We start from the raw sequence: 21,853 nt of genomic DNA on the forward strand, positions 1-21,853 counted from the left end.
TTTCTCTCGCTATGGGCATCATTTTTGTTATTTCGTGAATGCCGCGTTAGCCAAATTTATTTTTTAAGATTTGGACCGGAGCCACAGCGCTCACACTGGGTGACTTGACAACGGACTTGAGCTTTTCCCTCTGGCTGTAAAAGTTTTCCTGACGCGGAGATGGAAACATGGCGCGGTGGGCGTCACGTGACGTAACACCAGCGAAACCAGTGATTCCCACTGGAAAACAAAAAGCTTTAAAAGAAACTGTGTGGAATAATAACTACTCTGTTTATTAGGACAAGAGTTTGTGAAACTTTTCCACATAAAGGCACCAAAAATTGACTATTTACACCAAACCATGCGTTTTATTGAAATATATGTGTAGCTAATGTTTCATTCACCAAAATGATGAAAACTATTGACTGTGAACAACTAGCAAAGCCACAATATAAAAAAAACTAAAGATTCAAACTCTTACTGGAATAAATGTACAGCAAACTGTAGTTAAAGCATCAAAAATGTGTACTACCATAATGTATGAACTCCTTATGTAGAGAATGGACCTATCAGTCATTTATTAGGTCTATATATTATATTATTGGATTATTATTTCTGATGCATGAGCATGTGAGCCGCATTTACTGTAAATGCTGCGGCTTGTCAAAGTAGACTCAGTTTGACCTACTCTGTTGGGAAAAAAGATTAAACCACTTTATTGACTGAGCATATGTTTTGATTTAAATTCTTCAAAGTAACTTGGAAGTATTGTCAATAAAGTACAATATTTCCCACTAAAAGTTGGTCAACTGTAAGTATAAAGTAGCAAGAGATAGAAATACTCAAGTAAAATATCTCAAAAGTGTATGGTACAGTTCTCGAATAAATGTATTTAGTTACTTTCCACCACTGACTCACATTTATCACAACAAACTCTTAGAAATTATTGGGCAAATTTGGGAAAAACTAAAGATCGGCATAACATGTGAGCCATTAAACATGTACTTATGTACGTGTCCTAGTTTAATCTAAAATCTAGTTAATTCACCTTTTTTGTCAGTAATATAAATTTGCATATAACAGAGAATGACTTGCTATAAATCTACTTTATTTAATTTTCATTGTTTTAAAATGAATGCAGGCTATTTAATATATAAAACATTTCATTCAATAATAATGAACTTCATTTATAGCACATTTCATAAACAAAATGCAAATAAAACTAAACAAACAGCAGACCATTTAAAATGCACTTAAAATATGAAAATACATTAAAAGATGAGGGAAATAAAATTACAAAATAATAATGGTTTCAATAAACCCTTCCATCATCTTTTGGATCAGGTTTCATTTTATTATACTATGTGATGTGTTGACCTGAAAAGCAACAACTTTTCCAGTACCTATGGGGACTGAATAATAGATTAAGGCCCCTTGGAAAGAGTCTCTGAGGCTTTGAGGATGCAGATATGTTGATCTTCCATTGTAAGCCCTCATCCTTCTCCCTCCCTCTTCTCAGTTGTCAGGTTCTTTTGTGGATGCTTCCTCACACAGCTCAAACAAGAAGCTCAGTTTCACAATTTAGTGCTCTCTTAGGCTTCGAACACCTATCAAGTGACAGTATACTTGTTCGTGGTTGTTATAGAGGGAGTAACAAGACAAGGGAACTCAAACCTATAAGTTCACTGACATATTTACAAAGATTAATTTGTAAAATGAAAAAATCTTAAGGATTCAAGTCAACTGTCTTTTTCATACAGTTATCTACTGCATTTTGTCACAAAACTGCTTGACATGTGGTACAATGTAGTGCAAAAGACCTATATGGAATTTCAACAGGTTTCAATAGGCGTCTTTTCTATCTAACACTTCTTGATCTATGTGTCTACGGTACAAAAAACTACTTTAGAAGAGCTGTTGCAGCTATTTTCTGAGAAGCTTTTCCTGTGTCAGATGCAGATGACTGGGTATCCATGAGTCCAAGGCATCGCCCTTGCAGAGAAATTATAGGGATGAAAGTGTGTGGGCCTCCAGTGGGCCAGTGCTGGACTCCAGCCCAGAGACTGCAAAAACGATTTAGAGCGCCCTCTTCTGTCCTGGAAGGTGCAAATACTCCTAAAACATTGACTACATTAGCCAACAGGACTTTACTAGACAAGCACAGCGAAGAAAAACAACAGATATCCACAAATTTATAAATGTTCCCAACAAATAGCCTTGTCAAAATGTATCGGCATCATCACATAGACACATCCATCAAATATGACAAATATATGAATATTCTAATAGAATGAGCCAGCGGGAAGGGGGCTTGTACTGTATAAAAATATATGAACAGCTTACTTCGTACTACACTATATACTACTGCATATCATATTCTAAGCCTAACTTCTTTATTGTTTGACCGATCAGATAATTCAGCATTATTGTACCATCAAAACTGCTTCGCTGTCGATCTTGACTATTTAATTTAGATGCCATGCTTTTAGATTAAATGCAGGCAGCTACAAAAACGTTGTATTTAAATGAAATAGAAAAACAGAATTGATATATGGAAGGACAGTTTGCAGTGTCCTTACATGTCTTACACTAGTCGATCACAGCAGAGAAACATTGTCTACTATCACAACGGATTGCTTTTATCACGTTATGGCGACTTATCGAAGCTCGTGTTGTATTCGCTTTAACCCTATATATTATGACTGCATTGTGGCGCTTTAGATGGAGACGGAAGTCAGCAGCCTAGCGTATATTTGATATCATGAATTCTCGTCGTCTCCCGCTTATCCAGATTATCATGAATTCTGTTTCTACTTTATGATGCCTGTCTGTGTTGGACACTGTCTTTATGTTTGTCTGCGTTATCTTTATGAATGTGACAGAGACATCATCAAAAGACTTTACCAGGAGTGGGGTTCGAACCCACGCGGACATATGTCCATTGGATCTTAAGTCCAACGCCTTAACCACTCGGCCATCCTGGTATACACACCCGAACCTACCACACTTCCCATTGAAAAAATGAACACAAACATGTATTGTATATTGTTATTTTGTGTTTAATTTTCAAACAACAACTACACTAGCCGCATGTACGTCGTGGTTGTACTAGTCCGGTGTAAACAATGCAGCATAGCAACAATAATGCTAGCACAAGGTTAGCAGCTAACTTGTGGAGTAGCACCGAAGCGTACTTGCTAATGGCACAGCTTTTGAACAAACTACCGCCGTAACTACGGCTTTGGCAAAACAAAAAAACAAAAAATCAGCTTGTTGGCTTGCGAAAACCCATGCTACACATATCGTTACCATACTACTAGAAAGATAGCTAACCATACCCAACTACAATCTGCAGCTAATAACGTTAGCACATGCTAACTAATATAGCACAAGTTTCGGCAGACTTGGACCTCAATTCGGCACGATTCAGCCACACTTGGTGGTGAGTATGGCTAAAACTACACCACACACGATGACCAAAAAAGGTACGAAGCAAAGAAAAAACCAAGAAGACAGAATGGAATCTCTGTAGTCATCTAGGGAATGCAGGTGAAGCTGCAAAGTAAAGTCCGTAAAAACTTGTGAGACTTGAAGCGACACTAACGGCTACTTCTGGATGTTTCTGAGCCTGTCAGATCCAGCCATTTAAGCAGGACAGACGCGACCAAGTCCTTATTAATTTATTTATATACCTCTTTACGACATACATTTCCACGGTAATTTGTAGTCAGTTTTAAAGTAATACAATAAAGTGAAATATATAAAATATATAATTGGATAATTATGATATGTTTTTTTTTTCAGAAGAAAAGAAACGGGCAACATAAACTAGTGGATTTTTTCATTCATGAACCCAACTCCACCAGCTGTTGACATAATTTTTACTTCTAATACCACACTGTCTGACATGCCATTTCGGTAACAACTCCATTATTTTACACTATAGGTTAGGTCATGTCAATGGATCACATGACATGTCTCTTCTTCAATCTAAATTTTTAACAGCTTGCCTGACTAATAAAAATATGGAAGATTCGGCTGATTTGTCCAAACAGATTTTCCCCATTTTTCAACGGGGTATGATGCGTCATTTCCTATTTTTAACACCTGAATTAAAATTTAATATCGCTGTTGGTTGAGATGCCATCTCTGTACCCTGTTAAGCCCATAATTGCATGCTAACTAGGTCAGTTTAATATTTTAAACCAAACTGATCAGCCTTAAAGACCTGATACACCTCTTATCATTTTTGGGAACTTCAGCTTTCACATTCTCACTTCTATGTCTGCCTCAATTTCCTCCCACTTACAACAGACCAGGATAAGATTTCTGCTAAAGTACAACCATAAATCACCTCACCATGAGATAATTTGCATTTCTGCATCCTCGCCACTCTTCTAAATGCAGCTTATTTAGCACCACTAACTGCATTTTGTTCACTCTCCTTCCATTGTTACTGCTACTCATCACTCTCATGACTCCAAAATGGTTTTCATTTGTTAAAACAGAATTTATTTTCCATATCAGCGAACTGCTTAAAGCATGAATAGTTTCAACTTAAATTAAAATAACTTCCGTTTAAAATGTAAACTTCTCTCAAGCACCCACACCCACAATTGGATTCATTCTCTGAGGAGTTATTTTACTCTTAATCAAACTTCTGACAACCTTGAACAGTTGAAAACCTCTTACATCAGGTAAAGAAATACAGTTTGCTTCTCTTCAGGGCAACAGGGGAAAACTGAGTGTCCTTGTAAAGGTTGGATTTACTATAAATAAAGCATATTGTATAACATTTCTTCTCAGCTGGCCATAGCCTTTTACACAGCTAAATATTTATGTCAGTTTTCAATCATCCACAAAATTGCATAACGTCAAAATCATTTCTAAAATGTTTGGTTGTGTCTCCAACAGGGTAGACAGGGACAACATTGAGTAAATGGATTTTTCCTCTTGTACCGAATGGCCCTCTTGATGTGAACGTTGATTTTTTCAACATGTTCCTGAGTTCTACACACATTGGACTCGATGTTATTGATCATGGATCCCTGCTCCTCTACCAGCATGGCCATGTTCAGGAACAGTTCATGAACGTCCTTCATCCTGGCCTCCAGCTCCACTAGTTCCTTGTGTCTGCCTTTGATCTCACACATTGCCCACCGGTGTGAGCGTGTACCTTGTGCCTGCAGACTCTGGGACAGTTCAGTCCATCCTTCACCCCCTTTGTCCACCAGCACGTCCAGCTGCTCATCATTGATGTCAGACCCCATAATGGAGGCCTGCCTCTGGATCCTACCCCGACATGTTCTCCTTTGCTTCTCTTCGGCCTTATTGTAGTCACTCATGGCAGTGTGGAAGGCTTGGGTCAGTGTGTCATACTGAACACGGGCTATGCGGCCAACAGCTGAATTGAGACCTTCTTTCTCCTCCAGCTGGCTGCTCTCCTTACCTAGAGCCTGCAGGCGGATGTACACAGCCTCCCCACGTTGCTGGATCGCCCTGGCGATGGAGTCCGAGTCCTTTTTGAGTAGGGTGAGGCGTCGCACAGAGGTCCCAAAGCGTTCATTGTGTGTGCTCAGACGCTCAACTTCTAAGTGGAGCAAGGAGATCACCTTGCGTAGAGAGTGGGCCTCCTTCAGGATGTTGTCAATAGCTGAGGAGTTCTCAAACACCACTGCCTGTTGAGACAGAGTCATTTTGTCTCCATCATAGTCCTCATCATAGTCCTCCTGCTCCTCACTAATGGTCTGCAGCCTCTCCAGCATGTCCCGCATTCTGCCTGAGAGACCAGTGTAAAACAACATGTTGGTTATTGGACTCATTTCTATTCCAGCTTTTGATTTGATGTATTATCTTCATCAGGTTTAACACTTAAAATGCTTAACTCCCTCACAGCCAGGGAACATGGAAATTGACATTAAACATTGTGGTAACAGGGCTTAAATATACAGTCTACTGGCTGATTGTATGCATAAGTCACTATTATGAAATCTACTGAAACTGCTACACACAAAGACTGGTCATTTTTACCTGCAGTAGGATTTCTTTCTTTGGTGGCAAACAATGGCAGCTGTCACACCTCAGTGGAATGTTGTCATTTAAACCAGGAACAAGGAAGACACTATCTTGTTGAAAAATAGACACATCTTTTGAAAGTGTGGTTATGGCAGAAGACATATGCGATATATGTTTATATATCCGAGTTGTTCTCAGTACCTTCGTTTTGTCAATCTCATGCTGGACAAAACTTTCAATATTTGGTGGGGTTTGCCTACATCTTTGTCACTGACCCCATCATACACTCTGTTTTTACACAGAAAATCAATTTCCTCATTCTTTATGCTGGTAAAAGTTAATGAAACTATTTTAAAAGCTGTCCCAATATATGATAAAACAATTAAACTTTTTTTTTGAACTTAAACTATGATTGAATCATTCCTAACGTTTCAAGCTGCCTGGGCAGTGTAGCATTAATTAAGTCCTATCAATTATCCACTTGTCTCCAGCTGCCTCTGCCACACCAAAATCAATCAAATGTTATTTAGTTGTCAAATTAAAATATCTTACCTGATGTGACTGGCTCCCGCAATACCAGAACACAATCCTTCAGTCTTTCTCACTCTCATTTATTTGGTCCAAGGCGCATGGTAAAGCATGTATTTGTTCTGAAGCTGGCTGTCTACTGGGTGTTCACCATGTGTGTGTGACTGCCGCCCCCTTCCACTCCCAGGTGACAGCCTTCCCTTTGTGACACTCGGTACTTCCTTGAAGAGAGATGTACCCCCCCCAACAAAGTTTCTTTTCACTTCAGGAAGCAAGAGACAGGGTCAGTTAAGTAAGACGACATTCCTTTCAAATTATGCATCCAGAACAAGTGCTCATGAGAAATTTAGATTGGAAATCTGAGGAATTTAACTATTTGACATTTCACCACTGTATCAATGCAAAACAAGCTGCCACATGTTGGTTTGAGTGATGTCACTTGTGTGTGTGGATGTATGTTTGGTCATGTCATTGAGGACCCTGGATAATTTAGGAGACCCAAAGCTGGACAAAGGACCTAGAAAATGCCAGGGCTCATATATATTAATTATCATAATCAACATTTTTAGCAGTACCCCTGGTGTGACTGTGTATCAGCATTTTCTTAATTTAAGTTCTCACTTAAATTAAGAAAATGCATTAATGTATACCAAAGATTAAAACTCTTCAAGTCTTTATTTTCATGCGTTGATGTAGATTTAAACAAGAATAAACACAATCGTATTTTAATACAGTTGTTTATGTTATATACAAGTCACCATGAGAATAAAGGCAAAAATAAGGCATTATACATCGTCATAAAAAGGCAGTGAAAAGTATGATGATATACATAACAACACATCAACAGTGTGATCTCTGCGTAATATCAAGAGTGATAATAAATCTTTAGACAAAATGCTGTTAGTTACCAGTTTCCTTAGAAAATAACGGAGGACAAAATGACTAGTTTCTATCAACCCATGAATTTCATAATTTATATATACGGTAATGCAGAAAATATTATCATCTGCATCACACCTCAGTCATGGGGGATGAATTCGGATTTGAGATACCTGTCTCAAACCTTTCACAAAAATACTACAGACATCAAAGAATTATTTAAATATAATTTCAAAATATTTTACCTGATAGCTGTCTTTTGTCTCTCAATCTAGACATCCTCGATTTAACCTTTTTTTTTCCCAATCTTTATTTTACTTCCTGGAAAAATCTTATTATACATTAACTCTACATGCTATGTTGGCAAATACTTACTGATAAGCACAAGTACATAATGTGTTTAATTTCCTTAGGGTCTCCCTCTTTTCTTTCTCTGGACAGCACTTTGCATATTTTCCCATCACTCTACCCATCTCTGTACTGTACATTAGTCGATGCATGGGAAACAGCTGCAAAACATCTTTTTAAATGGGTTGTTCTTATCATAGCGCTTGGCCCTGCCAAGTTTGACAAGGGCATCCTGTATGTGTTCATCAGTTTTCTGAACATTAGTTTGGATGGAGTTCAGCATGGGGCCCTGCTCCTCCACCAACATGGCAATGTCCAGGAAAATCTCATGGATGCCACTGATACGGGTCTCCAGGTCCAACAACTCCTGGTGACGTTTCTCAATCTGGGACAGAGCTGATCGAGCTGTTTTACCTTCAGCCACCACGTTGTCGCTAAAGATGTACCACTGACCTTTTTCTATCATCTCATCCAGTTGCTCTCCTGTGACCTCACGCCCCACTATTTCCATCTGCCTCTGGATCTGGGCTTTACAGTTCTCTCGATGGCTCATCTCAGCCTCATTATAGTCAAACATGGCATCACGGAAACCATTGCTAAGGCAAGCATACTGGGTTCTGGCAATACGTGTGATGGCAGAATTTGAACCATGCGCCTCCTCTAGCTTTTGGGCTGTGCCATCCATGGCCTGCAGGCGTGCTAGAACATCCTCAGCCCGAGCCTTTATATCAGCACCAATGGTGTTAGAGTCCTTTTTGATAGTGCTCATGGTGGTGACGCCCTGGAGCATGCGAGAGTTCTGCTCACGGAGCCTTTTTACCTCCAGGCGGATGAGTTGGATCTCTCTGTGGATATCTTGTGACTGGGAAAAGACCTCCACCAGAGCAGGGCTGTTGTCAAACACTACTGCCTCATGGGGCAACTCCTCCTCCAGGTCCACGTTACTGAAGGAGTCGGAGACAGTGAACTCTTCATACTCCATTGGCTCCACATGGCTGCTGGACATTTCCTGTAGGTGGCTCAGTCTGTCCCTCATGGTTAGGCTGCAGAGCAAGAGAAGATTTGGTTTAGGATGTGAAGATGATTTTCTCTGTCTGTTTATCTTTCTTCTAACACACATTGGCAAACATGGCTCATTAAAAGTGGGCCGGAATTGATTTAACTTTTCGCCATATAGAGGTTGAGAAAACTAAATCAAAGAAAGATACAGATTACATTCACAAAACAACTCTCTAATTTGCAAGTTTAAACATATCCAGTGTCTAATTTAAGCTGCTGTGCCTGTTCAAAAGTATTTTCCTTCTTCCTTCAGATAAAATCCACCCAGTACCAGTCACTGGTCTAACAGGTTCTCAAAAGAATAGTCCAAGGTGTTGCTTCTTACCAAACTAGTTCTTTTAACTTGCGATCAGTCTGACGTCTTTATCCAGACATTCATTTTAACTCTTCAACTCTAACTAGGGCATCAGATTCTGAACGTCAGACAGAGTTATGTCTTGGAGTTCGGGGAATAGTCTAAAGAAAACATTTCAAATGTGAAATAAGGAAGCTGGTGACGTCATTAGAAGTCATTTCAAAGGCTATTAGACTAAAGTTTCACAAATTTCAGGAAATCTTTTGGCTAATAGTCGTAGCTGTGTGTGCCTTATACAGTTCCTTATGTTGAAATCTACTGAATAAAATATTGGAATTGACTAATTCTGACATACACACAGACTCAAGTCAACAGGTTGGACATCATTGTTCTAGACTATTACAATACTTTATACTCCTCCAAAAACACTCATCCTTTTATAGTTAGAATTAATCAGATGATCTGTAACTATTTAATCTCATGGTTAAAATATTTAAAGGTAAATGTTACAGGCAACACCTAGTCATTTTGTGAGTACCTTAAGGCTTTATGAGACAATTCATGATACAAATGGTAAAAAACTTATATAAAAACCATGTATATCTATTTTGAAGAAATTTATTTAGGAGAAATCATAACGGTATGTTTTTCCCGAAAACATGGCTAACTTATTGTTTAAATCATCAGCTTTTGTCTCCTCTACAGAGTAGCTATCAACACATCAACATCATGATTTTTTTTTATAACATTCAAAACATTTCCTGTATCAACAGCGGGCTGAAATTATGTCAAACCTACTTATATTCATTCATGATTGCAGGACTATAAAGGAAAGACCTTTACCTGTTTTGCTCTGATGTCCACAGATATCACACGCTGTCCTTTAATGTAAGGTGGCCGCGGTGCCACAGCACCATCCTAAAGATCTGAAGTCGACTGCTCTGGGCCGTGAGCACAAACAAAGGGCCCAGATGCGTAATGCAGCTATCTTTGGAGCCAAAGCTCGTTTTCCACCGTGGTTTTGTTAGGGTGATGTATTGCGCCACGCCATGCAGCTGTAAGGATGTGACTTCAGGAATGAGGCCCGGTCGGTTTGGCCTGGCAGTGACGCTGCATCTTAGGAGAGTCAATTGGACAGCCTGGGGTGTGTAAAGCAAGTGATTGACAATTTAAACTAGTAGGCCATATCCTAACCTTTTCCTGGGGTAGAATAAAACAAGAAGTTATTAAGTAGCTCACGACATGTGTTTTTTGACGGGGATCTCTCTGCTTATTTATCACAATGACAACATATGTAAATCACTGGCCACTGCGTCTTTGTCCTGTGGGATAAAGTCGCTGTGAAAGAGTGTATGTTCGAGTGCAGCCGGCCGTGAAACCTGACGGTGCCGGAGCAGAGAGAGACAAGGCGGTGCTGTGATGTCAACATTTTCGCAGCCACGCCCTAATGACTTCTACTAGATCAACACAGAGCTACAGACACGCCAATGTTTTACCAGCTTCTTTGTCCCTGATTAGATCGAACACTTATATATGCCCCCAGCCCACTGTAAACAAGAATTATAATTGCTGCAAGTGTACTAATTTCATATTAATCACCGTTTGTCTAAACACAATGCATCAAATATTATTTTAGGTAATTTTAAAATACACCTAGTTGATTCAAGTACTGGTACTCATGAAGGCTATAATGTTAAGTTTTTGTTGAAACTGTTTTAGAGAGGTGTTGATAGCCTGCCCTTACTGATATTAAGGGGGTGGACAAAATAACAGAAACACCTATCCCTATAATGCAATACAATTCTACGACACCACAAACTGCAGCCTCCAAAATGACCATAAAATTGAATCGACACCTCTCTAGAACAGCAAAAACTGAACATTATAACCTTCATGAAGAGATGTTGTATTACTGCATTAGTTTTATCTGGGTGTACCTAATACACAGATTAAGGATTAACTTTTGTTCTCTTTTCATGTGAATATACACCTACAGAAATAACTAATTCTAATTCCCTTATTTATAATCAACGACGCAGGTTTGGTTTTATATCTTGGTACGGACACTTTTTGCCAGATGACCACTTGTTCTATGTCTCTTTTTTCTTATTCATATGCATACATGTGGGCACACACACACACACACACACACACACACACACACACACATATAAACACACATACATTTGTTTGAAGTAAACATGTTGATTTGTATCATGGTTTTTTTCTTAGATTTTAAAGATATTTTGCATTTTGTAAATGAATAGAAATCTTGACGTAACAGATTTTCAAGAAAATGTTACAAGACTATAAATGTATAAACTCTGGTAGGTGGTGAGATACCTGAAACCTTTACTGTCAGGTTGTTGTAGGTGTGTGTTTTACTATCTCTGTATTCATAAAGACAGAAATAGGTTAATATTGAATTATTTATTTATTTATTTATTTATCTTTATTTTTTAGGAAGGGTGGTTGGATACAGGTTTGGGGTTGGAGGGTAAGGAGGTGAGGGAAGTGGGTAAAGGCGCAAGAAAAAGATATAACAAAAAGACAGGAGATATTTCATCTTTATACTTATTCACACAGCTGAATGAATTTAAGCCATAATCTTAATCAAATTCTGTTTCTGGGTGCTGTTTGGACTCCATGGTGTTGAGGGCCTTTGTAGGTTCTGTGTCGTTGTTGTTCTGCTGGCTTTGATCACCAACCTCCAGGGAAGTAGACCAAGCTTTCAGTTGTTCGCGCGATTTGCATGATTACTAAATGCCATGAAAAGTAAAATCAGGTCAATTTTATTTATATATCCCAACATCAAAAATCACAAATTTGCCTTAGGGGCCTTTGCAGATACCCTCTCTCCTTAGGTCCTCAAATTGAAAAAGGAAAAACTCCCCCTCAGAAAATGAATGCCACCTACATTGTATGTCTATGGGTCCATCCCCCCGACCTTCAGCCCCTCACTCTCCCTTTTTTGTGTTACTTCTCATGTATACATTATCATACTGGGGAATGTAAAAATATGGAGTTTGTCAGTGCCACAATATGACCCCAGGCCTATAGGTCAAAGTTGGAAATAAAAACCATACTCTCTTTAGAAAGGTCATAGTCCTAAATGAATATAGGTCATATTGTGAACCCAAATGTCCTGGCCTGAACTGACCCCTCTGTGTCAATATATCACGTGACTGCGCGTGCTGGTGCAGCTTTCATCCTGTAAAATTGCTGCTTTCACGTGTAGCTCTGATTTAAAAATTCAATACTCCCAGGGACTTTGTAATATTTGAAGCAAGCTTTCCAAGTAGTTAAGCGAGTAACGTTAAGGCAGGAGAGAGAGATGCGCACTACTCATGTAATTGATACTGAGATCAAAACACTATCGAAATGTTGCTGAACAATCTTAAGAACGTGACATGCATGTTTTCTGCACTTAGAACGTCAAATGGATGTTATCATAGAGCGCCTCTCTATGTGTGGTATTTATGGGGTTGTTCATGAGTTCAAACCCTGTGAATGTTCACATTTCCGACTGTCCCTGAAGACAGCGCACCTCCACCAGGACCCTGTCGCCTCCCCAACTTTCTTTTGGTTCCTCCCGGAGGTTGACTTCCTCACCGGCTACGGCAAGAGAAACAAACAGAGGAAAAACTTAAAGGCCACATAAAAAACACCAAAAGAAGTTATCATGAAGTTGTCTATGATTCGCAGTGCTTGTAGCAGTCTTCGGATACATCCAAGAAGCAGGGTCAGCGGCTTGTCGCGGAGATGCTTACCCGTTGGTCCTGCCAGCAGCCGGTTGATCCTCCGGGCAGCGAGCGACGCTGCCAGCCGCGGTACCAACCCGAAACTGGCCGACCACTTTGGGAATCAGTCCCGGAAGGAAGATGGGTTTGAATGCGACAGTTCTTTGAGGTAAAACAGAAATATGTGCGGTTAAATATATGCACTCAAACATCACTCAATTACCGTTGTCTATATGTTATTAATATTACTATTATTGTTATTTTACTGAAAATAAGACTGTCGAGTAACATTTTGTTCAAATGATGAGCGGTGGTCGATATTTCCTGTATCACCGGCGTTTTAGCGGTTGGCTAGCAGCCAGCTCTGCACGTGTCCCCGGCAACATCAGAGGGTCTGCAGCCAGCTGATGTAACTTTACTCCGCTGTTGCTAAACACACGATGCGAAAATGTGCCTGAATTTGTAGGGAACTGAGCTAACACACATTGGTGAATGGGTGGTGCTGACGAGTTTTACTGAAACGTTATTTGACTTGTTTACTCCACTAACATCATTGTATGTGTTTTGCATACGTTTTAATGTAATTTGTTTTGTATGTGGTTGCTTGAGTTGGACTTAATCTAGTTCATGTTTACATTTGAAAATAGTAAAGTGCACAGTAGGATGGCCAATGGGTGCAACTGGGTGCATGTTACCATTTATTTAGAGGATTTATTGTTTATAGGGATCCCAAAGTGTGCAACAGCCTAATTTCACTATTCATTTTATTTAAATATTAAAATTGGAAGAACTTTAGAACTTTTATATTCTAATTTACAAATATGTGTTTCATGCTTTCCCCACAGTTAGCCCACAATTACAGTAGTTCTAAATGCTGTCCACTTTTGTGTTGGCTCTTTGGCCTAATGTATGTGTTTGACTTGAATTTATTTTCAAACCCTGTGTGCCATCGCTAACCAGCTTATTTTCTCTCACAGAGAAGTGGTTCAGAGTACTAAGGAGGCAATGGTGGCTCTGCAGAGAAGAAATCCATCAATTCAACCTTTGTTAGCCATTGTCCAGGTAAAAATAGAAGTACTGTACTCTGTACTGTGTAGAATTTGTTTATGGGTTTACATTTTTTGGCAGGTTGTCTTGAAATATTGTCAAACCTGAGAGAAAAGAGTAGTGTAAAGACAGTTTACCTTGGCAGAGCTGTCTTGTGCTGGTCATATTGAGACATTAAGCCTACTTTACCCCAATTTACTTTTGCCCTAACCTAGGGTTATTTGTTTTTGTTGAAGCTATTGAACATGTATTATCAGGTCGGTGTGTTTTTCTCATTGTGCTGATTTGATCTCAAAGGCAGGTGAAGATGACAGCTTGTTGGAGATCAATAAGAAAATGGCAGGAAAGGTAATTCTCCCTCTCTTGCTGTTTTTAGTAATTTTGCCCATTTTGTCGTGTTGACTATATGCGCAACGATTCAAACAGTTCAAAATCTGTTCGTCTATATGTCCACAGATTGGGTTGAACATTACTCAGATTTGTCTGGCAAAGGAGTGCAGTGAAGATGAAGTAAGTGAAACTGGCTCATACAAACTATTCCTCCCCCGTTTTTATTTAGCAAGTCAGTGCATGATTTGCCATTCCCCCTGGCAGTTTGTCAATGCTACATGTGATCACAGTGGTTATGTTAAAAGTCAAGGTAATGACTCACAAGCTTTATTTCATTAAATCATTACTTAACTGCAAGTCAGTATTTCTCCACTGTTACATGACGAATCCTTCATTTCCTAACTCATGTTCTCCTTAGGTTCTTTTTTTTTTTTTTTTTACTTTAATGCTATTTTCCATCAGATTATAACTGGAAATAGGAATCACTCTGTCTGCTGTGGCTCTCTTCGCCCAGCTGGAAGCTGACTCTTGATGCATACAGAAAGCGGAAACTGCTGGGAATAGCTCAGGAATTTCAGCTGACAGTGGAAGATTTACATTACAATTCCTGACCTTTGGAGGACTCTGCTGCTCTACTGATCTACTGCTCTACTTTCACACACCTTTCCTCTCGTTTTTCAAAATATTTCTCGTTCTCTCTCTCTTTCTCTCCTCTTTTTCTCATTCCCTCAGGGATTTACATCTTTTTTCTTTGCTTGGTCAGCAGCACATACCTGTTAAATCTGATGGTGCAAATTCTCTTTCATTGTCCCTCTCTTCCCTTGTTTTTAATCAATTTACTGTGTTCTTTAAAGAACAAAGGTCCTTTACTTGAAGACATGTAAATCTCATGTGAAAAGTAAATGATTTTTTTTTATCTGTGTGTGCATGTAGATTGTGGAGGAGGTGTTGAAGCTGAATGAGGACCCCAGGGTGCATGGTGTCTACCTCCACCTTCCTCCGGTTGCAGTCACGACTCGAGTGCTCGATACTCTCAAACCTGAAAAGGACATAGACGGGTAAAAATCATATTTGGTCATAAAGCGACTATTATAATACCTGAGTGTTCTGTTTTCACATAGAAAGACATAATAATGAAGAGTATATCATGTCCAAATAGCACATACTGATTATATAGTCCTAACTGTACACATTTGTGTTAGGTTGCCTGCCTTAAAAACTGTATTTTTATATAATATATATATATATATATATATATATGTATTCAGTTGCTGGGCAGGTAGAGTGCACCAGCAGTGTATGTTTCCTTGTCCATGCAGAGATAAATGCATTTACTCTCGTGATGCTTTAAATTTCTGCCCAAATCAGAAAGGGCTGCACTGAATTAAGACAAAGTGAATGAGAAAATTAGCAAGGCACCCTTCACAATCATCATGAATTGAAGAGAATTGGTTCAGCTGAGGACACATGTGGAAGACACATTCATACAAATTTGTTTAGGTTGTCCTTTTGAAAAACTGAAATATGCAATATGGTGCTTTTGATTTACTACAACAAGCTAAATGTATGCAGTTGTTTTTTTTAATGAATTTTTAATGCATTATAATACATATTATAAAATGTTATTCAACAGTGTTAGCCTTACCATTAGCTCATAAATCATGTGTACATGGTGCTTATCCATTTTTTGAATAGTTTTTTTATGATGGTATTTGACACTATTACCCATAGCAGTTAAAATAATTTTAATACTTAGACCAGTAAAAAGTGACTAGTTTTCAGGGAGAAGAATAATTAATTAATTTTGACATATTGTATATTTATGTCCATTTTGTCCTGTAATAGGATATCAGATTTGAATATGGGCCGTTTGGTACGAGGAGATTTGAGCAAAGGCTTCGTGTCACCCGTAGCCAGCGCTGTCCTGGATCTGCTGGAGAAACACGGTGAGTTTCTTTGAAAGGAATTGGGTCCCATGTTCGGTTGCTTGTGAATTCTGTAGGCTATACTGTAACTCATGAAAATGATCTCACTCATGACAAGTGAAGGACAAACTATACAAACACTTTGATGCGCAAACGGGTGACAAATTAAAGGAAAACCCAACATAAAGTGTCTTAGTAAGGTGATCGGCCACCACATGCTGCCAGAGCAGCTTCAGTGCTCCTTGGCATTGATTCTCCAAGTCTCTGAACTGTATAGAGGGATGAACACTATTCTTCCAAAGGATATTCCCTCATCATGTGTTTTGATGGTGGTGGTGGAGAGCATATTCTAACACACTGGTCCCATATGTGTTCATGTTGAGTTGAGATCTGCGAGGGCCATATCATATGATTTACATTATATTCATTCACAAGAAACCATTCAGTGATCCCACGTGCCCTATGGATGGGGGCATTGTCATCCTGATTCTTCCGTCTGTATGTAGCTGTAACTGTAATTACATTAGCTTCTGCAGGGACTCTTTAGAGTCATCACAGCACGGAAAACACAGCTGTAGCTGATAAAAAATAATGAGTTAGTTTGATTAAGGTGAGCTATAGTTACAGCAGGCACTGGCAATCTGTTTTATTGTGGCCCACCAAAACCTTCTCGTTACTATTTTTAGTATCTACAGCTGTGTTAACCCAGCTATGGCACTGTCACTGTGTCCCAAATGCATAGTATAAATTAATTCTAATTGTCTAACCTGCCTCATGTCAGTCCAGGCTGGTGGTAGTGGTGGTGTAATGTTGTGGGGAATGTTTTCTTTTGCACAGTTTGGGCCCCTTTATACCAGTCAATCATTGTTTGAATGCCACAGCCTATCTGCGTATTGTTGCTGAAAATGTAGAAAAAAAGAGCAGCTACTATTTTTCCAAAGAGTTTATATTTTATTGTATTTTTTCCAGTGTGGACACCCTATTTAAGCTACACACAAGAAAATGGCTGACTCACCAGGTTACCTACTGAACTAGGGACCAGTTTGAGACACATGCTGGGGTTCAGAGGGTAGGGATCAAAAGTCAGATGTGCATGGGGTCACAGTTATTTTGAGTATCACTGATGCAACTAGTAAAGATTCACTAACTTGATGCAGTTTTTCAACACACATGATGTCTTGTAAAGTGATACAGTTGCATCAGTATATCGGGTGATACATTTCTTAATATAAAGTCTATGACCATTAACTTTAAAGGACTAATTGTCATCCATGTCCAGATGGTCAGCGTTTTAATACTAACCACGAACACATGAGCTTGACGGTAAGTGAAATGTAGAAGTGCTTGATGAATGAAGTGAGTTTATGTCCTAACGTTGATTGAAAACATTTCTATAGATGCTCCTTTGGAAGGAAAAACAGTGTTGTTGGTTGGAGGAGAAGGACCCCTTGGCTTGGCCCTGCAGTGCCTGATAGAGAGAAGTGGAATGGTTGCTCTCAAGAGTAACTGGAACCCTAAAAGCCTACAGAGACAGGTGTGTTTGTATGTATGTGTGTGAGCATTTCATCATCATTTCTGCTGTCTTCCTTCTCATCACTTCTCCATCCAAAATAGTATTTAAGCACCATTCTCATCTGGCCTCCTGTTGGCCTGAAAGGTGACTGTAAAAAGTTTGAAGCTTAGTCCTTGAAAGAGCAGAGTGTTTGGTGGGGTCCCTTACTGTTAATGCTATTGTTTTATAACTGAAACTCTGTTATTATTCAGTAACACCAGTTAAAGTATGTGCAGTTTTATTAGGTGACCACATGGGGTCAGTCTCCGCATTGTCATAAAATGTGATCTGTTGTAACAGAGCTAATGCAAACAATTTTGCCACTTGAAAGCTTTTTTTTTTTTTTTTAACTGATGAATCACATTTTTCTGTAGAGGTTTTTCTGGTGGATGTGCCATACACATAACACACACATCTTCTACACTCTTGAATACACAATTTTCTTCACTTTTGCTTTTGTCTATTGTCTAGGTGATGCAGGCTGATGCTGTGGTCCTGTTAGAGGAAGGGAATATGGATGTCCCACCCACCTGGTTTAGACCAGGGGCTGCTGTCATTCGCTGTGAGCCCACTCTGGGGTCAGGTATTGTTGAATGTATTGTGACAGTCCTAACAATCAGTTTGTGTGGGTTTGAGCTGTAGTGAGAAAGAAATACCACTTAACCTCTTGGCATCGCACCCTTGTCTGTTGCATGGGTTTTAAACCATTTATTTAAATTTCTTGAATCCTGTTTCCTGCTCTCCTTTTCAGGAAGCATTCAACGAGATTATGGCTGATTAATATCCAAATAATCTAAAGACATAGTTGTTTGTTTCTCGTGTTTTGTTTTTCATGTGCATTAATCTTGCTGTTTTTTCATTTAGTGGAACATGCCCTTGAGATGTCCTCAAAGTCTGGGTTAGGGTACCTCACAGCAGCCTACAGAGCACAGGTGCATCTCTTTGTTCCGTCTCCACATCTCACCCCATTTGCCTAATATCTTCTGTCTTTATTGTTCTCCACCTTGTTCTCACAAGGTGTATTTCCTCTGCTCATCAACTAGAATGTGTTGCGTAGTTGCAGTCGGTGGATCCAGGAGCAGCAGTACCGACCCTGGCGTCTGCGTAGCCTCAAACTACAGCCCCTGATGCCTGTACCAAGGTATAGACCACTGTCTGTGAGGGACTGTTAGAAATTTCACTACATCTACCTGGATGTACACAACATTCAAATGTCATATGAATAAGGTTGAGTGTGGTGTATAATTGTTTAGGAGACATTGACCATACAGTATATTTCATGTTTTAAAATTAAATGATCTGAATGATTTGTCATGTTTTCTGTGTTTGTCAGTGATATAGAGATTTCCAGAGCTCAGATACCCAAGCCAGTTGACCAGCTGGCTCAGGAGGTTGGTTTGCTGCCAGAAGAGCTTGAAGCCTATGGCAGGAGCAAAGCTAAGGTCCGACTTTCCCTGTTAGAACGCCTTCACACACAGCCTGATGGGAAATATATACTGGTTGCTGGGTGAGTGTCACTTCTTCAGTGCTCTCTAAGGCTTAAATTTGTGATGTAATAGAAATGAGCTATACTGGTTCTCCAATGGCAAGTAACCACCCTAGCCATACTTATTTTATGGCATTACCTCAAAGTGTTACTTTGGAAACAGTTCGTGACTTATTTCTGAATAATGGTTTGTAGTTCATATGTATCAACAGTTGACTGTGGTTACGACATTAATGCACATAGATTGAATAATTCTTCATTATCCACACCAAAAAGAAATGACATTCAAAAAATGTCCTGTGTTTTCTGTATGTCTAGTATAACTCCCACCCCACTGGGCGAAGGTAAAAGCACAGTGACCATTGGCCTAGTCCAGGCTCTGTCTGCTCATCTTAAGCTCAACTCCTTCGCCTGTCTTCGACAGCCTTCCCAGGGACCCACCTTTGGGGTTAAAGGTCAGAAATGAATACTTCCATATCCTGTCTGAAAAGTTTGCTTTCACCTCTCTGGGCTCTCTGCTTGTCTCTTGGCTGCATTATTATACAATATAGTAAGAAAACTATTACAAGAATAACAACTGTAGTCATAATCTTGAAGGAGTTGTATTTTTCATGTTTGAAAAGATTTTCAGCGTTTTCAAATGGTGGATGTTATTATTCACCCAAGGCCAGAGACTGGCGCCTAAAGCAGCAGTTAGGAATGTATCAATAACTGTGTGATAAGCTATCTTTGTCAGTGTGAGGCCAGCATTTCATACCATGCTACATTTTGTGCCGGGGTGGAATAGTTCACCAAGAGTCCACCACTCAGCGTTCCTCCTTTGTGTGTCCCTGTCCTGTTGTCTGCCTCTGACTGTGCTACCACTTCTTTGTGCCTAGGGGGAGCTGCAGGAGGGGGATATGCCCAGGTCATTCCTATGGAGGAGGTAAGACACACAGACAGACTCACAGTGCTCCCTACCAGGATTAGCACATGCTTCAAAGACTCGAGACGTGCAGGGACTCCCATCAGTTTGCACAAAGCACACACATGTGCACACTCACAACCCCTGGAGCTGTAGCATAACATTGCCTGTGACTAAAGGCACTGTCCATAAAAATGGAGAGGGAGGGGTGAGAGGGGGGAGGCAAGGAGAAAAGGACAGGCGTTTCAAAGCTCCAAACTCCTTTTCTCATATCAAAACACCAGCTTTTTTTTAGCATTTTCCTTTTACCTCTCCATCTTCTCGCTGCACTAGTGTAAAAAGATATCATGTTTCGTTTAGCTTTAAATTGAAGGGCTCATAGCAGACAGAGAAAATAATATTCTTAAAGACCAAGGGGACAAAGTCAAAACTATGAGAGGATTATTTTGTTTGAAGCCACATTTATCATGTGATACCATATTGACAGCCTTTTAACCCTCATTGTGAGAGGTTTTATTTCCACTGACCATTCCCACCATGTTTACCACTGCATTACTTTAATGGTGCCTTGATTCCTTGTGTTTTTGTGTCTAATCCCTTCACCTCTGTTTGTTCTTTCATTTTCCTCTCATCTTGCCCTTCAGTTTAACCTCCATCTGACTGGTGACATTCATGCCATCACAGCTGCCAATAACCTGGTGGCAGCAGCCATCGATGCCAGGATGCTCCACGAGGCGACGCAATCAGACAAGGTGACTGTGTGATGATGTCACTCAGTAATAACTTATTCTTACGCCACACTCTGAAAAAGTGTTTGACTTGGACACTAATACAATGACAGTCCTGATTGCACAAAACAGTGTCAGTGATTTGCTATTGAGATTAATTACATTACTAAACATATTAAGATGCTGCAGATAGCTGTATATGACTAGTTCTTAGTGCTCCACACCAGTGAACCTCCCTATGTGTGCATTTTACAATCTTATTACTGAGATATATATATATTATGTTATGTATATTATGTCACAAAATATTCACAGAGAGGCATAAAACATGTGTCACAGAGACAATTAATATTAACCAATACATGTAATCTCTTTTGGTAGGATTGTGTATTTAATGTGATGCATTCTATTCAAGAACTTAATTTAATTTTCCTCCAAGATGAAATTAGATGTACTTTACAAGCATTATGTAATGCATTACTTTGTCTTATACCCCCAAGGCTCTGTTTAATAGACTGGTCCCTTCAGTGAATGGAGTCCGAAGATTTTCTCCCATTCAGATCTCAAGGCTACATGTAAGTCTTAGTACTGCAGTGCTAAAATCACAGGTGTCAACCACAGTTACTAACCAGCAAGATTGTTGTGTTTATTTCTTATTTTAAAAAATGCTTTTGTCCACTATGTGACCTCAGTGAGCCTGTCTAAAATGCCCACCCACCCCACCCCCCACCCCTTCATATCCTCATCTCCAAATATTTGTTTATGTCTCATGAAACTCCTGTCTGTTCACATGACTGTAAGTAATGTTATTTTATTTATTGTTGATGAAGAATGCCTGCTATCAATTCTTAACAGATAAAATACAAACTCCTTTCTTCTATATACATAGAAGGGAAAAGTTTGAACATAAGTCACCTCAATGTTTTCTTCTCTTGTTGGATAAAGGTCTCTGGAATGAGAAGTTAAAAGGACTATAAAATATTTATTGGGCTTAATGGACAGAGTGAGAGATAGAGTTGTGGTTTTAAACAGAGCTCT

General features: G+C 39.4%; 3 protein-coding genes and 1 non-coding gene across 5 annotated transcripts in view; 1 reads left to right on the top strand and 3 right to left on the bottom strand.

Annotated features, from left to right (window-relative positions):
* Positions 1 to 2,880: 2,880 nt before the first annotated feature.
* On the bottom strand, positions 2,881 to 2,963 carry trnal-uaa. Its single transcript has one exon. It is a non-coding gene; the product is annotated as a tRNA-Leu (tRNA).
* Positions 2,964 to 4,424: 1,461 nt separating this feature from the next.
* On the bottom strand, positions 4,425 to 6,622 carry LOC111216341 (syntaxin-11-like). Of its 2 annotated transcripts, none has more exons than XM_022737844.1 (3): positions 6,547 to 6,622; positions 6,010 to 6,100; positions 4,425 to 5,758 (listed from the first exon to the last, which is right to left on the bottom strand). In XM_022737844.1, the coding sequence occupies exon 3, from the start codon at positions 5,751 to 5,753 to the stop codon at positions 4,866 to 4,868; it is 888 nt and encodes a 295-aa protein (XP_022593565.1). In that variant the 5' UTR covers positions 5,754 to 5,758; positions 6,010 to 6,100; positions 6,547 to 6,622; the 3' UTR covers positions 4,425 to 4,865. The 2 variants fall into 2 exon arrangements, with proteins under 2 accessions (XP_022593565.1, XP_022593564.1); XM_022737843.1 differs by having other exon boundaries at positions 6,010 to 6,104; positions 6,547 to 6,607.
* A 568-nt stretch (positions 6,623 to 7,190) lies between these two features.
* Positions 7,191 to 10,110, bottom strand: LOC111240389 (syntaxin-11-like). Its single transcript, XM_022770386.1, has 2 exons — positions 9,947 to 10,110; positions 7,191 to 8,792 (listed from the first exon to the last, which is right to left on the bottom strand). Exon 2 carries the CDS (start codon positions 8,783 to 8,785, stop codon positions 7,889 to 7,891), a length of 897 nt encoding a protein of 298 aa, XP_022626107.1. The 5' UTR covers positions 8,786 to 8,792; positions 9,947 to 10,110; the 3' UTR covers positions 7,191 to 7,888.
* Positions 10,111 to 12,701: 2,591 nt separating this feature from the next.
* Positions 12,702 to 21,853, top strand: part of mthfd1l (methylenetetrahydrofolate dehydrogenase (NADP+ dependent) 1 like) — a 37,674-nt gene continuing 28,522 nt past the window's right edge. The window contains exons 1-15 of the mRNA XM_022768012.1: positions 12,702 to 13,012; positions 13,821 to 13,905; positions 14,188 to 14,238; positions 14,347 to 14,400; positions 15,154 to 15,278; positions 16,066 to 16,166; positions 17,543 to 17,679; positions 18,169 to 18,280; positions 18,562 to 18,629; positions 18,741 to 18,838; positions 19,031 to 19,204; positions 19,502 to 19,638; positions 20,062 to 20,108; positions 20,732 to 20,839; positions 21,316 to 21,390. Of these exons, the coding sequence (XP_022623733.1) occupies positions 12,786 to 13,012; positions 13,821 to 13,905; positions 14,188 to 14,238; positions 14,347 to 14,400; positions 15,154 to 15,278; positions 16,066 to 16,166; positions 17,543 to 17,679; positions 18,169 to 18,280; positions 18,562 to 18,629; positions 18,741 to 18,838; positions 19,031 to 19,204; positions 19,502 to 19,638; positions 20,062 to 20,108; positions 20,732 to 20,839; positions 21,316 to 21,390 (1,599 nt within the window). The 5' untranslated portion in view covers positions 12,702 to 12,785. The remainder of the gene's footprint in view (positions 13,013 to 13,820; positions 13,906 to 14,187; positions 14,239 to 14,346; positions 14,401 to 15,153; positions 15,279 to 16,065; positions 16,167 to 17,542; positions 17,680 to 18,168; positions 18,281 to 18,561; positions 18,630 to 18,740; positions 18,839 to 19,030; positions 19,205 to 19,501; positions 19,639 to 20,061; positions 20,109 to 20,731; positions 20,840 to 21,315; positions 21,391 to 21,853) is intronic.

Source organism: Seriola dumerili, unplaced genomic scaffold (genome assembly GCF_002260705.1).
Source record: "Seriola dumerili isolate Sdu_G_001 unplaced genomic scaffold, Sdu_1.0 BDQW01000025.1, whole genome shotgun sequence".
In the NCBI taxonomy this organism is placed as follows: Eukaryota; Metazoa; Chordata; class Actinopteri; order Carangiformes; family Carangidae; genus Seriola; species Seriola dumerili.

What these genes read in the sequence shown, in the direction of transcription:
- LOC111216341 (XM_022737844.1), bottom strand. Translation starts at nt 5,753, where the DNA reads ATGCGGGACATGCTGGAGAGGCTGCAGACCATTAGTGAGGAGCAGGAG.
- LOC111240389 (XM_022770386.1), bottom strand. Translation starts at nt 8,785, where the DNA reads ATGAGGGACAGACTGAGCCACCTACAGGAAATGTCCAGCAGCCATGTG.